General features: G+C 42.1%; 1 protein-coding gene across 3 annotated transcripts in view; it reads left to right on the top strand.

Annotated features, from left to right (window-relative positions):
* Nucleotides 1-20,040, top strand: part of SF3B3 (splicing factor 3b subunit 3) — a 46,288-nt gene extending 26,248 nt beyond the window's left edge. For all 3 annotated transcript variants that reach the window (XM_029925013.1, XM_029925014.1, XM_029925015.1), the window contains 15 exons: nucleotides 4,185-4,336; nucleotides 4,620-4,775; nucleotides 5,723-5,878; nucleotides 6,394-6,537; nucleotides 10,298-10,420; nucleotides 11,157-11,311; nucleotides 12,510-12,684; nucleotides 13,456-13,661; nucleotides 13,758-13,914; nucleotides 15,283-15,408; nucleotides 15,825-16,037; nucleotides 17,143-17,241; nucleotides 18,137-18,280; nucleotides 18,936-19,040; nucleotides 19,407-20,040. In XM_029925013.1, the coding sequence (XP_029780873.1) occupies nucleotides 4,185-4,336; nucleotides 4,620-4,775; nucleotides 5,723-5,878; nucleotides 6,394-6,537; nucleotides 10,298-10,420; nucleotides 11,157-11,311; nucleotides 12,510-12,684; nucleotides 13,456-13,661; nucleotides 13,758-13,914; nucleotides 15,283-15,408; nucleotides 15,825-16,037; nucleotides 17,143-17,241; nucleotides 18,137-18,280; nucleotides 18,936-19,040; nucleotides 19,407-19,547 (2,252 nt within the window). In that variant the 3' untranslated portion in view covers nucleotides 19,548-20,040. The remainder of the gene's footprint in view (nucleotides 1-4,184; nucleotides 4,337-4,619; nucleotides 4,776-5,722; nucleotides 5,879-6,393; nucleotides 6,538-10,297; nucleotides 10,421-11,156; nucleotides 11,312-12,509; nucleotides 12,685-13,455; nucleotides 13,662-13,757; nucleotides 13,915-15,282; nucleotides 15,409-15,824; nucleotides 16,038-17,142; nucleotides 17,242-18,136; nucleotides 18,281-18,935; nucleotides 19,041-19,406) is intronic.
* Nucleotides 20,041-22,235: the final 2,195 nt, after the last annotated feature.

A 22,235-nucleotide genomic window follows, 5' to 3' on the forward strand; every position in this document is an offset into this window, starting at 1 on the left:
GATTTTCCCATTTTGTATAATGTCTTCATGAAAAAGCTACTCAATACTGATGTTCATCTTAAGCTTGGTGGCTGGTTGGTATTATAGCTTCTGATGAAAACATTGCCTACACTTTGAATTTTTCGAGCCTTTGAGATAAAACTTAGTATGCCTAACCTTCTTGGCTTTTTTTGTTTTGTTTTCTACTACTTGAATTTTATTTTAAAAGAGGTTTAGATTTACAGGAAAGTTCCCTCTCATTTTTATGATGACGGCAGAAAAATCAAAAGTTGACTCTTCCAAGATAGTGCATCGAGGTAATAGTCTGAAAGCACTGTCTCCGAGCTTCCAGTCCAGTATTCATTTGACTAACGCTGCAGTGGGAGTCTGAGTCTTGCTGGCTTTTTAGGATAAGTTTTGTGCTCTCCTGCAGTCTTTCAGGTGTCTACCTTGTATTCAGAGTAATAAAGAAAAGATCGGATCTTTACTCTCAGAGCGTTTGCCATCTAAAACAAGAAAACAAATACGTAAAACTGCTATGTGTTCTGATGTAATAAAAGGCACACAAGCATGTTGCCAGGACAGGTTAGAGGAGAGGAATGGTGTATGTTGGAGAATCAGAAAAGTCTTATTTGGACAATGCTTGATGAGTTAGTAAGCAGAGTGTTGCATGATGGAATTTGTAGCTGGAATTCTTCTTATCAAGATTTAGGAATTGATTACATCCTGATAAATTTTGCTCTTTAGAAACTATAATTTGGGTGATCATCCAGAAAACAGGTCAGTTTCTCTCTGTTCATTCTCTTTCCTGATATTCCAAGTTACTGTTGAGTGAATATCCCACGTGTCCACACATGCTGTAGTCTTCAGGCAACTACTAACCTTGGCTGGTACGTGGTGATGCACACTACCAATACCAAGCCTTTTTTTCTCTTCCACAGGTGGCTGGTGAAGGTGCTGATCACCACAGGTGTGTACATACGGCTAGGGTCTACCATGGGGTTATATAGTTTACCCAGGGAGAGGGGTCTGCACAAAATATTAAGACCACCCTGATGGCATCTCAGAGGGTAACTTTGCAGTTGGCTGTCCATGTGCATTGTAGTGAAGGCACACCTATCTGCCCATGTATTAAATGGTTGGAGGCAGGAATCAGCTTCCTTTACTTTTTCCCTAAGGAGAAAATAAGACTAATATGTCTTTCACTAAAACCGAAAGAACCTGTAGCTAGGAAAACCTTAATGCCATACTCTGCTTTGGCGATTTATATGTTCCAGGTTACTGACTCAAGCTGTGGAGAAAGCCGCCTTTTTTTTTTTTTCTAACTATAATCAGGACTGCTGAGGCAAGACAGGCTCCAAGTAGTCAGAGTGTAAAGTGAGAATGAGGCACTGGAAGCTTAAATCATCTGTATGGTCACTCAGTTTTGGAGTGAACTGTGTGTTAAGCTTCAGATACAAAGGCAAGGAAAGAAGAGGAAAGCATGTCTTCCCCTGGGGGCTGCCTCAGCAGTGCTCAAATAAAAGTCCTATTTCAGTGAGGCCGAGATGCATTCTCATACCCTAATATGATATATACACTAATGTTCTTTTATGTGAAACTTGTAACTTCCGGAAAAGGCAATGTGGATATATCTGGTCGCTGCCCTTTATTTTGTTTTGAACTCCAATTTTTTTTTTTTTTTTTTGATGTTTAATTTTGAGAGAGAGTGATTGCCTGTGCATGTGAGCTGGGAAGGAGCAGAGAAAGGGGGAGAGAGAATCCCAAGCAGGCTCCACACCATCAGCGCTGAGCTCAATGCAGGGCTCCATCTCACAAACCATGAGATCATGACCTGAACCAAAATCCGGGGTTGGTTGCCTAACCGACTAAGCCACCCAGGTGCCCCCTGAACTCCCAACTTTTACCCTATAACTTTTGTAGGATGAAGTGCAATGAGCAATTAGCCAGCTATAAGTTCTCATAGATATAGAATGGAAAGGGTAGAAGTTAGAGTGTGCTTAGTATTCACAGGATAATGGATATTTCGAGGCAATCTGTGATTTAAAGCTCTACTGCTTGTTGAATTGCTCAGCAAATGTATTTAAATCCATTGAGCATCTCTCTGTTTTCGTGTCTGAGCAGTCTGGGATCTTGGGTCAAAGGGAAGATAAAGACCCAGGCAGCCCTCCTTCCTCCGTCCCCTCATTCTCTTGCATATAAGTGAAAATATGCATGGTCTCTCTGCTAGAAATTCCTCCTTTTCCCCTTGATTGGAGGAAGAGACCAGAAATCCTGGCCAGTTAACAGCCCTTTGCTTGCTATTTGGCTTTAATTTGTTCTGGCACAGCTTTTAGGATATAAGGTTTCAGTAAGGAGAGTGTGGGAAAGCATAGCAATTCCTGTTATTTTTACACACTAGAAATTTCCAGTTCAAAAACAGCCAGGATAAAGCTTTCAAGTTTGGCGTTGTGTAGAGATTGATTTTGTGGTTTTGTTGTAAACTGTTAAGATCCATTTCAGGGGCAACCCCGTCCTTACTTACATGATGGTGAACAGTCCTGGTCTTAGAAAGCCATTATATAAGGTTTCCCAAAGCATTTGATGCATCTTGATAGAAAAAAATAATCTACTACCAGTGTATCTACTTGTGTAGTGTTACTCCTTATGATAATGGAACTTGAACCTTATTCTGGATTCCTGGTGTAGCTATTAGATTATACACCTATTGGGAACGATCTTTGATCCTTGCCTTTCAGCCACTTAGTACACACATACATTACTAAGAAAAAGTTTGGAAAATAGTACTCACCCTTACAGTGTGAGTAATTTCATGTGTGAAGCAATTTCATAATTTATTTGTTTCTATATGTTTATATTTAAAACTGTTGATTACAGCCCAAAGTGAATATGTCCTGTTCATAGGGCAGAATACTACTGCAGGCTACACCAATGATACATCTTCATTTAATCTCTTTTTCTGTAAAGAACACTGATTCTGCTAAACTTACTGAGTAATCTTGGTTCAGCTGAACCACCTTTGGAACAGTCAGAATCCATACTGGGTCCATGTTGTGTGTGGGATGGATCAGCCCTAGGATGCTGAGCTCTGACCAGGGTTCAGCACACAGGGTCCTATAGCTACATCTACTATGAGTGAGGTAGCCACTCTAATTTAGTACCTTGTCTGTTTGTCATTTTGTCCCTTGTTGCCCTGATTTCTGTATGGGGGGGCGGGGGACAGAAAGGGGAATTGATATAGAAAATTGAGATGTGAAACAGGAAAATCTCAATCCTTAAAAAATAATACAGCTTTCTTTATTCAGCATTTGTCGAGCTTTATGCCAAACATTGTGCTGGATGTGGGAGACGCACAGAAGCTGTTTTATGTGTAGGATGGAATATATGAGAAATAGGTGGCCTTTAACTGTGAGATCTGTATGAGAAACTTCTGGGATTGCCTGTATTTAGATCCTCTGACTTTGAGAAACTCATTAGTGTTTGTTTATCCATAACTGTTTCCTTAAATGAAAAGCAAATCCTAATAGGGTTGCCCCTGACCACTGACTAGTTGCATTTTTAAATAATGAGAGTAGAGAGGTCAAGGGCTGACAGTCCCCTTTCTCCCCACTTCCTGATTAATGCTCTCATCTCATTCCAGTTGGGATATCCTAGCATTCTCCTTTTTAAACCTGAGGGTGACAGTCTCATTGAGGTTTAAATAATCTGTTTTATTCATTAAGTATTATGTTCGCACAGAAACTTTTTTTTTGGAAGAGCCTGGGGATCTTTTCTGGTTATAAGGAATATCTTTTAAGAATGGGTTGTGATGGGCATCTGGCACACATAAACATGCTCTAGGTTCAGTATATGTAAATATTGTAGTTTCCAGAATTTCCTCCTGCCTGATTCCCCTGCTTTGTTCTCTTGCATTTTTCCAGCAAATGTTTCAAAAAAAACCGTTTTTCAGAGGTATTAGGGGTAGGCATATCTACTCAATGTATTTAGGCATTTAAGGAAGCAAAGTGTATCTGTAGGCTGTTATGACTTTCAATTATCTTTTGGATCATCTTGTGCTGTTTGCCACATGAGTGTGTGGTGTGTGATGACCGCACATAGAAGAAGTTCCTTGGAAGGTTTCTGACGAGAAAATTTAGTATGTGTCATTTGGCTTTTTAACTAATGAGTTCTTAGCTAACCAGCTCCTCCTTTCTTTCCGTTTTCAGATGAGTTCGATGCCTACATCATTGTGTCTTTCGTGAATGCCACACTTGTGCTGTCCATCGGAGAGACTGTAGAAGAGGTGACTGACTCTGGGTTCCTGGGCACAACCCCAACCTTGTCCTGCTCCTTGTTAGGAGATGATGCCTTGGTACAGGTGAGGATTCCCAGAGAGTTACTTTATCCTTCCATTGTGGTGTAGGCTGCTGTGCTCACATTAATGAGCTTTGAACTCTTGAAGTGGACATTGCAAACATGAACTTAATGTTAAGTTGATCTGTCTGGGATCTATCTAGTCATTCTTTTTGTCATTGATCCGACTGGTGCCGTGATGCATTGGTGCCAGTTCAAACAGGAGTGACCATCTGGTAAGAGTGAGGGTCATGCTGAGGAAAGGGTCACATTGCTAAAGTCGGTTTCTTTTTTGTTGCTGACTCTAGGTGTATCCTGATGGCATTCGGCACATAAGGGCAGACAAGCGAGTCAATGAGTGGAAGACTCCTGGGAAGAAAACAATTGTGAAATGTGCTGTGAACCAGCGACAAGTGGTGATCGCCCTGACAGGAGGAGAGCTGGTCTATTTTGAGATGGATCCTGTATGTTATTTTATCATTCATTGTGGAACTTAGTGTTAGGGTCCAGAGGTAAAGATGACAGTTGTAGTTCAGTATTCACAAAGAAACGAGGAGGGCAAGTGTCCCCAAGCCAATCCAAGTCCCGCGGGCATGGGATAGGGAGGCTAAGTTCATGTTTTAATTTTTTTTGTTTTAATGTTTACTTATTTTTGAGAAAGAGAGGATGAACAGGGGTGGATCAGAGAGAGAGGGACACACAGAATCAGAAGCAGTCTCTAGGCTCAGAGTTGTCAGCACAGAACCTGATGTGGGGCTCAAACCCACCAACCATGAGATCATGACCTTATCTAATGTCGGGATGCTTAACCGACTGAGCCACGCAGTTTTAATTCTAACTAGAGTTATGAAGTTCCATCTTAGCAATGAAATATTTTATCCTCTTGCCCTTCGTATTCTACTTTTCCACCAAATATTGGCTAAAGGTTTTAATTTTTATAATCTGAAGCCATTTCAGAAAATTTTCTTTTGCTTTTCTGTATGGAAGGACATTGGGTATCCTTACCATGCTCTCAGGAAGTCTCTGAATGTGGCCAACCTGTATAGTCTAACTGTACCTCTGGTTGAGATTTAAGTATTTGAATTTGAATTCATATTTGAATTTTCTTTTATCCAAAGTATTCCCATGAACAAACGAATAGTTTTCTATATTTCTATTTCATGAGAGCTAGGTTGGTTTAGAAAATTTGTAGCATATTGTATTTATCTAAGACAAAAACATTGTGTTGTTTCTTGATTGTCTTGTCAGTAGTTTTGCTTGCTGTTAGCCTTAAGTAAAGAAATTCTTGGTCATTGACTATAGTAAGAAGAGTAAAAGCAAGCAGAAAGGAACTTACTAGCTCTTTCCCAGGCTCAGGGGTTTAGGGACAAGTGGGAGTGGTTTGTGACCTCTCTCTGTCTTACTTCTGTAGTCAGGACAGCTGAACGAGTACACAGAGCGGAAGGAGATGTCGGCGGATGTGGTGTGCATGAGTCTGGCCAATGTGCCTCCTGGAGAGCAGCGGTCTCGGTTCCTGGCTGTGGGGCTTGTGGACAATACTGTCAGAATCATTTCCCTGGACCCCTCAGTGAGTGTCACACTTGACTTCAAGGATCTTCCCATTGGAAACGGAGCTCCTGGCCCAGTCCTCAAGGGCATCTCTGAAGTCAGCTGGGCTAGGCCCTGAAATCAGCCGCTGCCACTTCTGATTATCATAGCAGCACACCTGGGGAGTCTTTGTAACGATCCTGATCCCAGACTACTGAAGGCTCTTTTGCCTTAAGCCTTGTCTCCATTTTATAGCGAAAAACATAAAAACCCCAAGACTGCTGAAAAGGGCTTGGACTGGCTCCAGGGCCCTAGATGACTTTTAAGAGCCGCTTTTGCTTATTTACTTTTACTATTATCTACTTTTACAGAAAGAAAAGCATGGTTCTTTCCAGAGCTTATTCTAAAATTTGGTTTAACTAGTAGTAACCCATTTAAAGCTCACTACAGGACTCCCCTATCCACAAGAAAGTTGTTTCTTCACTCCTAGAATTAGGAACCCCCCCCCCCCATTGGTCATTTCCCATGTTTTATTCTTCTCTCTTTCCTCCCCAGGACTGTTTGCAGCCTCTGAGCATGCAGGCTCTCCCAGCCCAGCCTGAGTCCTTGTGTATTGTGGAAATGGGTGGGACTGAGAAGCAAGATGAGCTGGGTGAGAGGGGCTCTATTGGCTTCCTATACTTGAATATTGGGTTACAGGTAAGAGATCCGAGGCTCACGTTGGGGTCAGGCCTTCTTTACTTTTTATGCACTCTTTATTCTATATGCGCAGTTGCTGTGCCTGTGGTTTCAGTTTACTTCTTCATGAAAAGTGAATGGTGCTGGTCTGTTCCTCTTCTCTCCCCTCTAATTAGAACAAGTCAGCCCTAAAAAAAAAAAAGAAAAAGAAAAGAGTAAGTCAGGCCTAGGAAAAAGTATTTTCATAAAGAATCTTTTCATACAATGATTGCGATCACTGCCCTGCCTCAGACCAAGAATCTTCTGCAGTTCTCACAATGTGCAGCTTTTAGAAAGTAATAGCTCCTGGTTTCCATTGGGCTCCTTTAGTAATAAAGGACTCCTGGGTGTGCCCCGTTGCCAAAGCATCTGGGCTCTTCAAGGTGTGAAAAGTAGGAGCGTAAGGATAGCAGAGTGTCAGCATTTTTGACCATATATTTTTCATTTTCCTTGAAGATTATTTGCTTAAGCCCCTGGGTAGAAAATCTAGCCCTGGTACTTTTTGCTTTTTAGTTTTACTTCCTAATTTAGAAATTTCACCAGCATGCATCGAAGTTAGACTAATGTAATGAACCCCTGTGTACCCATCACCAGTTTAATAGCCAGCATTCTGCTCTTATTCTTTTATCTATTACCCATTTTTTTCTTTGTTCTGGAGTATGTTAAAGCAAATCTAAGATGATTTGTCCTTTTATCTATAAATACAGTAAAACCTTGGTTTGAGAGCATAATTCATTCCAGAAACATGCTTGTTTGTAATCCAGACCACTTGTATATTAAAGCAAATATCAAGAATCATTGGCTCAGTTGTGATCATGTGACATTTGGCGTCACTTACTACTCTTACTGGAAGACATCATTTTATCAAGATAAAATTTATTAGAAATGTTGGCTTGTCTTACAGCACACTTGTAGAACAGGTTATTTGCAACAGATGTGTGGGTTGCATGCCCAGTACAACCTAACATTTCTTTAATATCTCATACCTTATTCGTGTTCTCGTTTTTCTTGGTTTGTGTTGGTTTTGTTTTTCTAAAAATGTTTTTACCTTTGCTTCTACTTGGGGTCTGCATAAAGCTATCCACACTTTGCATTTGCATGACCTATCCCTTTGTTTCTTTTATTTTTAATGTATTTTACTTATTTATAACTGTCCTATCCCGGGGTGCCTGTGTGGCTCAGTTAAATCTCCGACTCTTGATTTCAGCTCAGGTCATGATCTTGTGGTTAATGAGTTCGAGCTCTGCTTGAACTGCACTGAGAACATGGAGCCTGCTTGGGATTCTGTCTCTCCCTCTCTCTCTCTGCCCCTCCCCTGCTCTCTCTCACTTTCAAAATAAATAAATAAAAACTTAAATTGTCTTGTACCTTTTTTTTTTTTTTTAAAGAAACCAGATCATTTGTCTTGAAGAATTTACACCTTCTGGATTTGATGTTCCTTTATCCTCTGTACTTTCTATAGACTAGTGGTTGGTTCTAGAGCATGCTGTCCATTAAAAATACAACGCAAGTCACATGTATAACTTAAATATTCCTGTAGCCACAAAAAGGAACAGATGAAGTTAATTTTAAATGTTTAATTTAAACATTTTTGTTTAAAATATCATTCCAGTTTGTTATCAGTATAAAAGATAACTTTGTTCTCTTTTTGAACAGTCTTTGAAATCTGATATTTTGTATTTCTTGAATTTTTTAAATGTATATTTAACTTGTTAAAAATTTTTATTTTATTTTATTTTTATTTTTTTATTTAAAAAATTTTTTTTAATGTTTTATTTATTTTTGATGCAGAGAGAGAGACAGAGCATGAGAGGGGGAGGGGCAGAGAGAGAAGGAGACACAGAACCAGAAACAGGCTCCAGGCTCTGAGCTAGCTGTCAGCACAGAGCCCGACGCGGGGCTCGAACCCACGATCATGAGATCTGACCGGAGCTGAAGTCGGAGGCCCAACCGACTAAGCCACCCAGGCGCCCCTTTATTTTATTTTTAATAATAGCTTATTGTCAAATTGGTTTCCATATAACACCCAGTGCTCTTCCCCACAAGTGCCCTCCTTCATCACCACCATCTCCCTTCCCCCTCCTCCTCCCCCTTCAACCCTCTGTTTGTTTTCATTATTCAGTAGTCTCTCATGATTTGTGTCCCTCTCTCCCCAACTCTCTTTCCCCCTTCCCCTCCCTATGGTCCTCTGTTAGGTTTCTCCTGTTAGACCTGTGAGTGCAAACATATGGTATCTGTTCTTGTCTGCCTGACTTATTTCACTTAGAGAAAGAGAGAAAACGAACACAAATGGGAGGGGCAGAGAGAGAGAGGGAGAGGGAGACGGCGTATCAAAAGCAGAGACCCCGATGCGGGCTCAAACTCTCAAACTCCCAAATCGAGAGATCATGACCTAAACTGAAATCAAGAGACCTAACCGACTGAGCCCCCCAGACACCCCCTGATGTTTTATAATTTATACTTAAGGACACATTATCCTCCCATCAACCTTTTACCTAATGACAGTCATTGATGCACGTTGCCTAGATTCATTATGTCATTAGGTACTGGGAAATGACAGTTTTCTGTTTCATTTTTCATTTCATTAGCTGGAACTTTATTATTTGTTTTGTTTTCTTTATTTTTGAGAGACAGAGAGAGACTGCGAGTAGGGGAGGGTCAGAGAGAGAGGGAGATACAGAATCTGAAGCAGGCTCCAGGCTCTGAGCTGTCAGCACAGAGCCTGACGTGGGGCTCAAGCCCACAAACCGCGACATCACTGAGCCGAAGCCGGACGCTTAACCAGCTGAGCCACCCACACGCCCCAGTTAGCTGGGACTTTAAACAAAAATTTGCCTGCCCCAAAATACAGTTTATAGAGAGAAAGGATAAGTACTTTGTTGTTTTCCCTTTGTTTATCTCTTTTCACAGTAAGGTGCCATAGTAATCTCCAGTGGGGACTAATGAAGTAGCTTTTATTGTTTTTTATTTTTAGTTTTTTTTGGATAACATTATGAACTTGCAGATTTTTAGATATTTGTGCTTCAAACTATTGTGGTCTTCCTCATTTTTGGATCCTAAATTGCCTCATTTTAGATAAGAGGAAGTTCCCTTTTGAGGTTAGCTTTTTTGTCTTTTGAATAGGACCCCATTCTCTTTGGGGGCTTCCTTCTGGCATAACAGAGTGCCCCATATACACCTGGAGCATTCTTGCCCCATGCCTGAATTAGCTGTTTCTCTTAAGAGTTTTTTGGGTTTTTTTTAATGTCTGTTTATAGGGAGAGCAAACATGCATGAGTGGGAAAGGGGCAGAGAGAGATGGAGAGAGAATCCCAAGCAGGCTTCATACTGTCAGAGGCAGAACCCAATTTAGGCTTGAGCCCAGACAAACCATGAGGTCCTCACAGTTTGTGAGTTCACAGAGCCTGCTTGAGACTCCCCCTCTTCCTCTGCCCCTTCCCCCATTGCACTCTCTGTCCCTCTCAAGATAAATAAACTTTAAAAAGGAAGAGTTTAACATATATGGTAGAAAGTTTTTTAAAGGATATTCAGTGAAAAATAAGTTCTTTTTACTTAGTAAATGCTCAGTAACTACTTGAATGAGTGAGTGATTGAGAGAATGAATGAATGGCTGGCTGTTTATTAGGATATTCTTTAAGCCACCAAGTCATTTCCTTCCATCTGTTCTGAATGTATATATTTTGTGAAGTAGCCAAGGGAGCTTCCATTATGGATATGTTTCGCTCACTCTTCTTTTTATTAGAACGGTGTGCTGCTGAGAACTGTCCTGGACCCTGTCACTGGGGATCTGTCTGATACCCGCACTAGGTACCTGGGATCTCGTCCTGTGAAACTCTTTCGTGTCAGGATGCAAGGCCAAGAGGCAGTAAGTAATGAGAGTGGGCAGGCAGCATGTTTAGATGTTCATGACAAGCACTGAGAAAAGTTCCCTTGGTGTAAATTTTGCTATCATTAATTCACCCATATGAACTAGTTTGACAGTTCCCTCTTGATATGATTCTTTCATATAGGAAGTTTTGGATTCCTTAATCCAGATCTTTCCATGGCATTGAGCTATGTTTTGGTTATGGGTGGGTTAGGATAGCAATCTGTTCAGCTCTCAGGCTGGGCAGATGGAGCCAATTAAGAAGTACTTAGAAGCCTCCCACCTAGGGTACTCCTACCCATGGACAACCTTCTACCAATACCAAGGCTCACCAGGTAATGTGAAAGAGATTATGAAACATCATGTCCTTTGTATCTAAGAATGTTATTGTTGCTGGGTGCTGTGCTAGTTCTTGACTTGTAGTCAAGATTAGGTACAATAGCATGTCATTCTTGTAGCTATCCAGCCTCCTGATAGTATTCCCATTTTACACATGTGGAAATGTAGAGAGAGCGTGATTAGGTCATACAGCTAGTAGGTCATGCTTTTAGCAGACACTAAGCCATACATACCGCCTCTTCTCCAGGACTCTCTTTAATCCTAAGGTAGCTTAGGTTTCTAAAATTCCTTGGGATATTTTACAGACTGAAAGTTGCAGATAGGGAGTTTGGTTATTTGGTTAGCATTTCGTATTTGGGTTTTCCCTAGCTTATTGGAGGTGTTTTTCTTTCCTCAGGTGTTGGCCATGTCTAGCCGCTCGTGGTTGAGCTATTCTTACCAGTCTCGTTTCCATCTCACCCCCTTGTCTTATGAGACCCTGGAATTTGCGTCTGGCTTTGCCTCTGAACAATGTCCTGAGGGCATTGTCGCCATCTCCACCAATACCCTGAGGTGAGAGTCCCACAGTGCAAGCCCAGCGGGAAGTTCTGCCAGTGGTTGGGATTCTGGTTCTGCTGGCGAGTTGGGAAATGGTGAAGCGATGACATGGTGGCAGTGAGCCGATTCTTCACCGTGGGACTAAGGTGTTGCAACTGAAACCTTCATTTGACTCAGGATTTTAATTAAGTATCTGGTAGCCAAGTTTCAGTGTTTGGAGTTTTATATTCTGTTTAGATTTTCACAGCCAAGTTTTAATATACTCCTCAGTACAGCTCAGTCTCCTTGAGATTTAAGAGCCTTGTTTTCCAGGGCAGTGCCTTTGGATTAGTTTTAGAGCAGACAGGAATTGAATCACTGATAAATTTTTCTCATTCTCTCTTGTCATTTGCAATGTTACATGTTCTATTTTAACCTCAGTATATATTATTTAGGCCTTTTGTAAGTTGACAGACTCTTATTTATGCTGATTATGTTGGAGTGAACACTATCTATATTGCTTTGACTATCTCAAGTTTTTTTTTCTTTTTTGATCTTTTAATGCCCCCATGTTCGTGTCCTGGTTATAACTGTTGGCTCGTCAGGAGAGCAACTCTCTCAAGAGGCTATAACCTACCAAGTGAACTCCCAGATTTCTATGCAGTAGCTTTCAGGATCTTTTCAGTCATTGTTCACACTCTCTAACCTGCACTTTATATACCTTCTACTCTAGCAGAATCGCTCTATCCGCATGGTGTTTTATCTCTTTCTTTTTTCTTTTTTAATGTTTCTTTATTTTTGAGAGAGACAGCATGAGCTAGGTAGGGGCAGAGAGAGGGAAACAATTTGAAGCAGGCTCCAGGCTCTGAGCTGTCAGCAGAGAGCCCAACGTTGGGCTCGAACCCACAACCGTGAGATCTTGACCCAAGCTAAAATCGGGGGCTTACCTGACTGAGCCACCCAAGCACTCCATCTTTGAGGGTTCTAATGTGGGTTTTTACTGGTGAATCACCAGGAACAGTTGCTGGCTATTCCTGGAGTGGAAGACCCCTCTAGGATTTCCTTGTCTATTATGCAAAATCTTCTATATTAGAAGGCTGTTGTTTCATGCTTCTTAATGCCAACATTAGAGCTTTAGGGGCTAATGGATTTGCTGTGACCGCTCATGGACCATTTTGACATCATTTGCTAGATGAATGAGTGATCTATTAATTCCCTGCCTTTTTCCTCATAGGATTTTAGCGTTGGAGAAGCTAGGTGCTGTCTTCAATCAGGTAGCCTTTCCATTGCAGTATACACCCAGGAAATTTGTCATTCACCCAGAGAGTAACAACCTTATCATCATTGAGACAGACCACAATGCCTACACAGAAGCAACAAAAGCTCAGAGGAAGCAACAGATGGCAGAGGTAATGAGACTTGACTTTCAGGGTTCAGTTAGAAGGCACTTGTTTGAAATTTTGTTGAAAAGTTTAAACTGGTATAATTGTTGATTATATCCTTTGTTATGTTAAAAAAAAAAAAAAAAAAACCCCGGCTCTTGTCAGGTCCTCTAAACAGAGCCCTTTGCCAGAATCCTTAGTTTTAGAGATTTTCTTATAACTTGGAACTAATACACAGACCTGGGTTTATTCAGTATTCAGCTTTCATTCTTAGAACATAATTCTTAAGTCTTTGAGCTTCCCAAACAGTCGGTGTATGTGTTTCCTGGATTCGGGCCCAACGGAGACAGCTTTCATATTTTCCACAACACTACTTCTTTCCAGAAATCATTTCCGAGCAAAAAACAAATAGCTCCAACCATGTAAAACTGGAAGAGAGGAGATAACTAGTCTTAGCACAGTAAATTGGATGGGGTAGGTGAAAAAGTGGTGTTTTAAGTGGTTCATTTTATGTATCTCAGACCACTTGTCAGTTATTTGTCAGGATTGTTTGTTTTGGTATTAAAATAAGAAGTACCTGATTTCCCCTTTAGTGGTTTTCCTCTTCCCCTGTTTGTATACCTTTCCCTTTCATCTTCATTTTGGGAAATCTGGTTTTGGCCTACACACTTTGCTACTGCATATAATATGAACTATCCTTGGAGGTATTTTTGCAACTTGACCACTTCTCACCCAGCAACTACCTCTGAACTCCCCTAACTTTTCCTTGTTTTTATTTTTATTTTGTTTTTGATTTAGGAAATGGTAGAAGCAGCAGGGGAGGATGAGCGGGAGCTTGCTGCAGAGATGGCAGCAGCATTCCTTAATGAAAACCTCCCTGAATCCATTTTTGGAGCTCCGAAGGCTGGCAATGGGCAGTGGGCGTCTGTGATCCGAGTCATGAATCCTATTCAAGGGAACACACTAGACCTTGTCCAGCTAGAACAGAATGAGGCCGCTTTTAGGTAAGGAGCTGAGGACATCCAGGATTTTGGAGGCTGTTATGAGAATTTCTTGGCCTGTACCTAATGCGTGATTCCTGCTTCTTTCTCTGTATGCAGTGTGGCTGTTTGCAGGTTCTCCAACACTGGTGATGATTGGTATGTGTTGGTGGGCGTGGCCAAAGACCTGATACTCAACCCCCGGTCTGTAGCAGGGGGCTTTGTCTATACCTACAAGCTTGTGAACAATGGGGAAAAATTGGAGTTTTTGCACAAGGTAGGAAGCACTTTTGCTTAAGTTGTGGGTTAGGTCTTCTGGTGACCATTTTGAGAGCCAGCTCATTGGTGGTGTTCCATCTGTTGGTGGCACACAGAAAATGCCAGGGGTTTCATGCTCCAGTGAAGCTCCATTGTGTGGGAGTCCCACCTGCAGCCTGTGCTGACCATCCACAGTGGCGAAATAGATGCACACTGGATTGGCCCCTTGTTTGCTGGTTTTACTAAAAAGGCAGAAATTTGTGACCAAAATCCAGCAGTTCTAAAGAATTAATATTTTCTCAAAAGTTACTGTTTAGGGGCGACTGGGTGACTCAGTTGGTTGAGCATCCAACTTTAGCTCAGGTCATCATCTCACGGTCTGTGAGTTTGAGCCCTGCATCAGGCTCTGTGCTGACAGCTCAGAGCCTAGAGCCTGGAGCCTGCTTTAGATTCTACATCTCCTCCTCTCTGCCTCTCCTGCACTCACACTCTTTCTCTGTCTCTCTCAAAAAGTCAATAAACATTAAAAAAAAAAAAAAGAGTTACTGTTTAACAGATACAGAGAAGTTCTGGGAATGGATGGTGGTGATTGTAGCACAACAGTGTGAATATGCTTGATGTCACTGAACTGTATGCTAAAAATGGTTAAAATGGTAAGTTTTATGTGTATTTTAATCACAATTTTTCTTTACATTTATTTTAAGAGAATGTGTGCATACAAGTGGGGGAGGGGCAGAGAGGGAAAGGAGACAGAATCTGAAGAAGGCTCCAGGCTTTGAGCTGTCATCACCGAGCCTGTTGTGGAGCTTGAACTCAGGAACTGTGAGATCATGACCTGAGCCAAAGTTGGACGCTCATCTGACTTAGCCACAGTCTTTAAGTTAAGGAAAAAAATTCTTGTTTTTCCATACAGACAGCACATTTATGTATCTCCTCCAGCCCTTCGACAAGAGAAGTGTCCTCTAGGAAATAGTTACTTCATGGACTTCTCTTTGTGCTGAATTCATTGTATCTCCCTTGTCACTAATACTCCGTCCCCATCCCTCCTCAAATAGCAATCACATCTCCAGTATTAAGTCTTCACTTTTAGTTAGTGGCACCATTTGAATTAGCATGGGTTTGGAGACAGCATTCATCAGGCTGGAGGGCTTCCTTCCACCTGAAGCACTGATTGATTTGCTGAGTGATACGCAGTGTATGGAGGTATTTACCCAAACACCCTGTTTCATAGAGACTGTTGTACGTGTGATATATTTCTCTGATGATCAAGAGATGATCACCCACTGTCTTCCTGACATACTAGTAAAGATATTTTTGGTTGAGAGGGTGGGGCTAGCATGTGGCTGGTGTTCTGGTAGCTGCATTACCTGCTTTTTTTTCCTCACAGACTCCAGTGGAAGAGGTCCCTGCTGCCATTGCCCCATTCCAGGGGAGGGTGTTGATTGGTGTGGGGAAGCTTCTGCGAGTCTATGACCTGGGGAAGAAGAAGTTACTCCGAAAGTGTGAGAACAAGGTAAATATGCTGGTAGACGGCTTCAGATGTAGCTAGTGTGGAAGGAGAAAACATCGGCAGGATGGTGGACAGTAACTTAAAATTACATGTCTTCATTAGGACCTTGTAGTTCCTCAATTTCGGCCTTAGAATGACGCCTTTGAGCCTTGAGAAAGAGCACTTAGGTGGCTTTCTTGATTTTTTTCACATAAAGAACCGGATTTCTGTCTTGCTTGCTTCTCGAAGGTAGTTAACTCTGAGAATTGAGCCAATACTTCCACTATATTAAAACCGGTTAGCTTTTTTCCTGTCTTTTAGGAATTTTTTGCTGACTACTACTGTTCTGTAGATCCTATATATGTTGCAGTGAGGAGAAGCGGACTTCCTGTGGGTTCTGAACCTAAGGTTATTCCTGTTGCTGTCCTTGTTTTTCCCAGCATATTGCCAATTACATCTCTGGGATCCAGACTATTGGACACAGGGTAATTGTGTCTGACGTTCAAGAAAGTTTCATTTGGGTTCGATACAAGCGTAATGAGAACCAGCTCATCATTTTCGCTGATGATACTTACCCACGATGGGTCACTACAGCTAGCCTTCTGGACTATGACACTGTGGCTGGGGCAGATAAGTTTGGCAACATTTGTGTGGTGAGTTGATGTTTATTTGGGTTACATTAATTTGTGGGAAAGCTGGCTTAGTTTTCACTGGTAAAACCAAGAGCCTAGGACTGTGATTTCTAATATGGAAAGTAAAAATGAGTATAAAATTCAGTCCTACTAAGGCTAGCTCTAAAAATGAAACTGCGTTCTTTAAGCCTTATTCGTCTTTTATTTTTAAAGTTTTGTTTTTAAGTTTTACACCAAATGTGAGTGTCGAACTCGTAGCCCCAAGATCAGGAGTTGCACACTCTACTGACTGAGTAGGCTAGCCAGGTGCCCCGTTCTTGTCAGTCTTTTAGAACTTCCCCTCCTCCATCCCTCCATCGCCTACCTCCTCCTCCTCCTCCTCCTCCTCCTCCTCATTGGAATATGATTTTTTTGAAACAATGTTGAGGGTTTTTTGAGAGCGAGAGAGAGCGTGAGCAGGGAGGGACAGAGCAGGAGAGAGAGAATCCCAAGCAGGCTGTGCACTGTGAGTGCAGAACCCACTGCAAGGCTCAAATTCAGGAACTGAAATCAAGACCTGAGCCAAAATGAAGAGTTGGGACGCTTAACCAACTAAGCCACCCAGGGACCCCTGGAATATAATTTAATAGTGATAGGTTTCATTTGAGCTCATGAGTAATACTAATTTTTACTTTTATCAGAATTTTGTCTTCTTTTTCTTAATGTTTGTTTATTTTTGAGAGTGAGCACATACAGTCAGGGGAGGGGCAGAGACAGAGGGAGAGAGGATCCGAACAGGAATGCACTGAAAGCAGAGAGCCCAGTGCAAGGCTTGAACTCCTGAACTGTGAGTGCATGACCTGAGTGGAAGTTGGAAGTCTACTGACTGAGTCACCCAGGCGCCCCATTGGCTTCTCTTTTTAAGCCCAGTCTCACTTACTTATGTCCTATTGCCTCCGGTTTCTCTTGCTCGTGGCTTGATTCTCTTGAGTTCCTCACTCAGACATCAGGTGCAGGAAACTAGCTCAGGTCTCTGCCACAGGTGGTGTCTCAGGCTTGCTTTCAGGGATCTGGTGCAAACATTGCTTGGTGATCCAGGTGAGTACGAGTAGGATCCAACCCTCTGACTTGTGTCACTTCTTTGTAGGTAAGGCTCCCACCTAACACCAATGATGAAGTGGATGAGGATCCCACAGGAAACAAAGCCCTGTGGGACCGGGGCTTGCTCAACGGGGCCTCTCAGAAGGTAAGATTACAGAAGGGGCCCAGAAGGACAGGAGCCAGGCTGCATACTACATTCCCCAGGGCTCTCACTGAGGGGACATTTTTTAGTCAGTTACCCACAGTGCACACGATTCTGCTGAGTTCTCTCCTGTATACGGAAGTCCTTTCTTGGCCTGTGATGGACAGATGCTAGGTTTAATGTAAAATGACCAAGTCATCATTCCATTTTTATAACTGTAGAAATAGGATTTTTTTTTCCAAAGACATTTTAGCAGGGAGTGGAGCATAAAGAGTTCCTTGAAAAAATTGTTGCACATGGTCATTCCTGATATTAACCAGCTTTTCTCTGAGATATTGTAGGCTCTTTACTTTTCTCCTGTAGCATGTATTTCTGTAGTAAAGCATCTCTGGACTTCTTAGAATAGATCTATTTTAGAAGCCAGGTCTAACGATTGATGCTTTTTAATAATTTTCTGTGTTTTTTAAATTGTAAACTTGATAATCTAACAAAAATATTTTTCACTGTAACTTTATCAGAAATGATCTATTAAGAACATTCTAGAAGCATTTTAAAAAATTTTTTAATGTTCTAATTTTTGAGAGAGAAGCAGAACGTGAATGGTGGGGGAGAGACAGAGAGAGGGAGACACAGGATCCCAAGTAGGCTCCAGGCTCTGAGCTGTCAGCACAGAGTCTGACGCGTGCTCGAACTCCTGAACTGTGAGAACATGACGGGAGCTGAAGTTGAACGATTAACCAACTGAGCCACCCAGGTGCCCCTAAAGTATTTTTAAATGTTAGTAATTTTTGGATGTAAAAGAAGATGAAAGCTGCCCTTTGGAGGCATTCCTTGCTCTTGGTAATCTAGAACAGGTTGTGAGGGCACACATAGTTACTAGTCTGTTTTTGACTTGCAGGCAGAGGTGATCATGAACTACCATGTGGGCGAGACAGTGCTGTCATTACAGAAGACCACCCTGATCCCCGGAGGCTCAGAATCGCTTGTCTATACTACTTTGTCAGGAGGAATTGGCATACTTGTCCCATTCACATCCCATGAGGTAAAATCTCCCACATTATTCTGGCCTTTGCTTTAGCAAGGTTGTTTCTTGGTGCTAAATCAGCCTAAGAGGGCAAATCTTAGTCTCCACTTGCAACTAGGCGTGTTCTGGAAATTTTATAAGGTGCCTAGGAAGGTAAGAATCCTGATACCCTCCCTCCGCCATGGGAAGACGCATTTGTTTCATACTGTACTAGGGTTTGGTTCCGTTCTGATGTTGACATAGCGTTAGTCAGAGGCCAAAGCCCCAGAACCAAACCCCAGAGTAGAAATGATGGATGATGTGGATTGTACGTTTATCTACCTCCTTGAGTCAACTCTAGGATTGGCTAAATTGGATTTATGTTATTCCAGCTAAAGAAGTTATGATCAGGAATCTGATTTCAGAAATCCTTCTTTCTATTCGGTGTTCTCTTGTATTCTACAAGTACAGGTGGGGGTTCCTTCAGGTTTTCACTGTCTTGTAGCAGGAAAGCCTGTGATCGTCAGAGGAGCAGTTTCTTAACAAATTAAGCAGTTTGTGAGCAAGTAGTTAATATCTGTGTGGTTAAAAATAAATCAATGCCTTGTCTGTTCATTCTGCTTCTGGAAACCATAGACTAGTAGTTGAAATCACTTTTCTCTTTTAGTGACAGATTCTTTGTTTCTTCCACCAGGACCATGACTTCTTCCAACATGTGGAAATGCACCTGCGGTCTGAGCATCCCCCTCTCTGTGGGCGAGACCACCTCAGCTTTCGTTCTTATTACTTCCCTGTTAAGGTAAGGTCTTCGTTGGAAATCTGGGTTGAAAAGGGGGGAACTTAACATGTCTTTTCTGTGAACCGCCTGCTTTTAAAAATCAAAACAGTTCTGAATGAAGGAGCATGAAAAGAGTTGATTGATGGAGGCAGTAATGGGGGAAAGGAATGGCTAGTGATGTTCAGGGATCTCTTTCCTCAGGGCAGGCCACAGCCAGAGAAAAGGCTTCACCGTTTTGCTAATCTGAACACAGGCTACTAAGGATGAACTTAGAATAATGTTCCCGGCTCTGTAAATGGTTCAGATATTAGAGAGAATAAAAGCTTTCCTTACAGCTGCTTTAAGATGAGCATCTAAGCTTTTTTTCCTTACTTTTCTGTGTCTTAGAATGTGATAGATGGAGACCTCTGTGAGCAGTTCAACTCCATGGAGCCCAATAAACAGAAGAATGTCTCTGAAGAGCTGGACCGAACCCCACCTGAGGTGTCCAAGAAGCTTGAGGACATCCGGACCCGTTATGCCTTCTAAGCCCTTTGTCTGTGGGGCTTGTGTCAGAGACTTTCTGTTTTGTTTCCCCTACCACTTGACTTGAACCCATGTGGCAGAAGAAGGGTGGCCGGATAATATTAAGACTTTGTAATATTAAAGCTAGTATGTCTTTTGTATCCACTCTTGCCCTGGAGTGACTGGTTCCCTCTAAAATTGGCACTGAAATTTGCTGTGCTTCTTTCTGGCTAGTACATAATACATGGCCCCCAGGTTCTGATGTGTAATAAGATGTTGGCTCTTCCCCAAAGCTTTCTTCCTTGCATTGATATTTCTGGCTTTCTTGTCTACTTTTGTACACACCCTTAGTTTTCAACCGGTTTTCCTGTAAATAGAGTTTTTGTACAATGTTATCTTTGTGGGAGGGAGGGGGAGAGGCAAGTGAGCTGAGGTGGGGACCAGGTTGAATATAGTATAACTCCTGAGTTCTGCCACTCTGAAATCTAACCAGAAATACAAATCTAGTTTTAAGGTGGCTGGCGTCCACGTGTCTTTTCTGGGAGTGAGAATTTAGGTGGTAGATTTGAGCCTGAGTTCTTCCTTCCTTCCAGCTACCTGCTTGTGCTTCTGGCTCCCTGTGGCCTCACTCCTTGCTCTATGGTGGGTTTTTGGCTTCCTGTAGTTCTTTCTGCTATGCAGATAAAACTTGGGCTTGATAATATGGTCAGCCACACCTCTTCCCATTGAATATTGAGGAATGGTGGTTGGCCTTTTCTGTCATTTTATTTTTTTAATGTTTATTTATTTATATTGAGAGAGAAAAAGGGGTGCCTGTGCACAGTAGGGAGGGGCTGAGAGAGGGAGACAGAGTCCTAAGCAGGCTCTGCACTATCAGCACAGAGTCTGATACGGGGTTCAATCCCACAAACTGAGATCACAGTTGGAGCTGATATCAAGAGTTGGACACTTAACAGACTCAGCCACCCATGAGTCCCTCCTCTCCCTTGTTTTAGCTTCCTTCTACTTTGAGATCTTAGAGTGAAAGATTTGGTATACATTCCAGCTGGGTGGTCTCTTAACAGATGCTCCCTTTACTTCTACAGCTCCTGAAATGGTTGTTTGCCATATGAATCCTAGGAAGGATCAGTAAGTAGAGAAGAACCCAGATCCTAAGCTGCCCATGGGAACAAGTCAGTAGATGTGGTCTCTAAAGGCTCATGGATAATGACAACGGAGGGGTGGGTACAGTCTGCAGCAGTCCTCAGGCAAGCTCTGGCGGGCCTTTGGAGTATGAAGAGGCCGCACTGGTAGCTTGTCACCTGTAAGTGTCATAGTGTCAGACGTTCCAGCCTACACCTGAGAAGCCAACTCTGATCATCCAAGCAGTCCTCCAGCTTCATTGAACTTGGAGAGACCCAAGCTCACTGCTGTTCTCAGTATTTCACAGAGTAAAACACTTTCATGTGCCTGTGCTCAGCCACTTCCATGAACAGATTCTCAGCACTGGGTTAGAATCAAATCAAGGTGATTCGATAAAATCTTCGACCTTGAGCAGCCCACAATCCAGTGCAGAGAGTTCCTGATGCTGTCCCTGGAAACTTACCTCTAAGCATGACTAGGTTTTAGAGCATTCAGTAAAGATCCAGGTTTTGCCAGGAATCGAATCTGTAAATAACACTTTGTCAGTTAGCTCACTGATTCACATAACAGAAGATAATACTTTTGAATTACATTGTTATGGCCTAATTCCAGGGCTCGTTTTTCCTGTCGCCCCAACCCAAATCAATTCTATTTAGTCTGTCAGATTGTATGATCTTGACGTAGTAGTCTGGGAAACTTGGCATATATGTTGAGCCCCTTGCTCCCAGTTTCTTTTTTGAAGTGCTTCTTCCTATAGGGTTTATATGTAAGAGAGGAAATCTTGATCTCTGTATAGAATTAGGAATTGTTTTGGGTTGGGGGTAATGGCATAGACAGCAGTTTATTAGTTATATAATCACAGCCAATGGGAGAAGGACACTGCACTGCACGCAAAGTCACATGGGAGGTACACTTAACACCCAAGTAAACAGCTGGGGGCTTTGGGCGGGAGACAGGCTTTGTAGTATCAAGAATGTGGGGTGCCTTCTGGTTCCTATGGGAAGATGTGATTGGCTTGTTCGAATAAATCCAAAGACTAGTGAACTGAAACCTGCCCAGAGAGGAGCAGAAACTGTCTGGTCCTTTGATAAGGAGGGTGGTTTGGCTTAGGGAACCTTACTCATAAGAGCAAAGTTGGGAGGAATCTTGCAGTTGGGCCATTTGAAGCCTTTTTGATTTTACAGTATATAATCCTGAATCATAATTTTAGATCTTTTACCACAGCTGGGAACGTGTGGTCATCTGATTTTTGCCCCACTAGAGAGCTACAGGTAAGCCAGGCAAAGGTTTCATATTATGAGACTCTGTCCTTTCCCATTGCTCTGTAACCCAGAGTCCAGGGAAAATGATAGAAACTCAGTGGGATTGTCAGAGAAATGTGAGTGCATTTTGCAAAAGGTTAACTGGTAGATGATAGCAAGTCATGAGCTAATGATATGCTGAGCATTGTACTGATAAGTACAGTAAGAAATGCACAGGGGCTGCTCAGTTGAACTTGATAGCCCAGGAAGGAAACAATTTGTCAAAATGTGGTTATAGTAGAAAGAGAACTAGAATCAGGCAACATGTCTAATCTGGCTTGGCCAGATA

This window comes from Suricata suricatta, chromosome 16 (assembly GCF_006229205.1).
Source record: "Suricata suricatta isolate VVHF042 chromosome 16, meerkat_22Aug2017_6uvM2_HiC, whole genome shotgun sequence".
NCBI lineage: Eukaryota > Metazoa > Chordata > Mammalia > Carnivora > Herpestidae > Suricata > Suricata suricatta.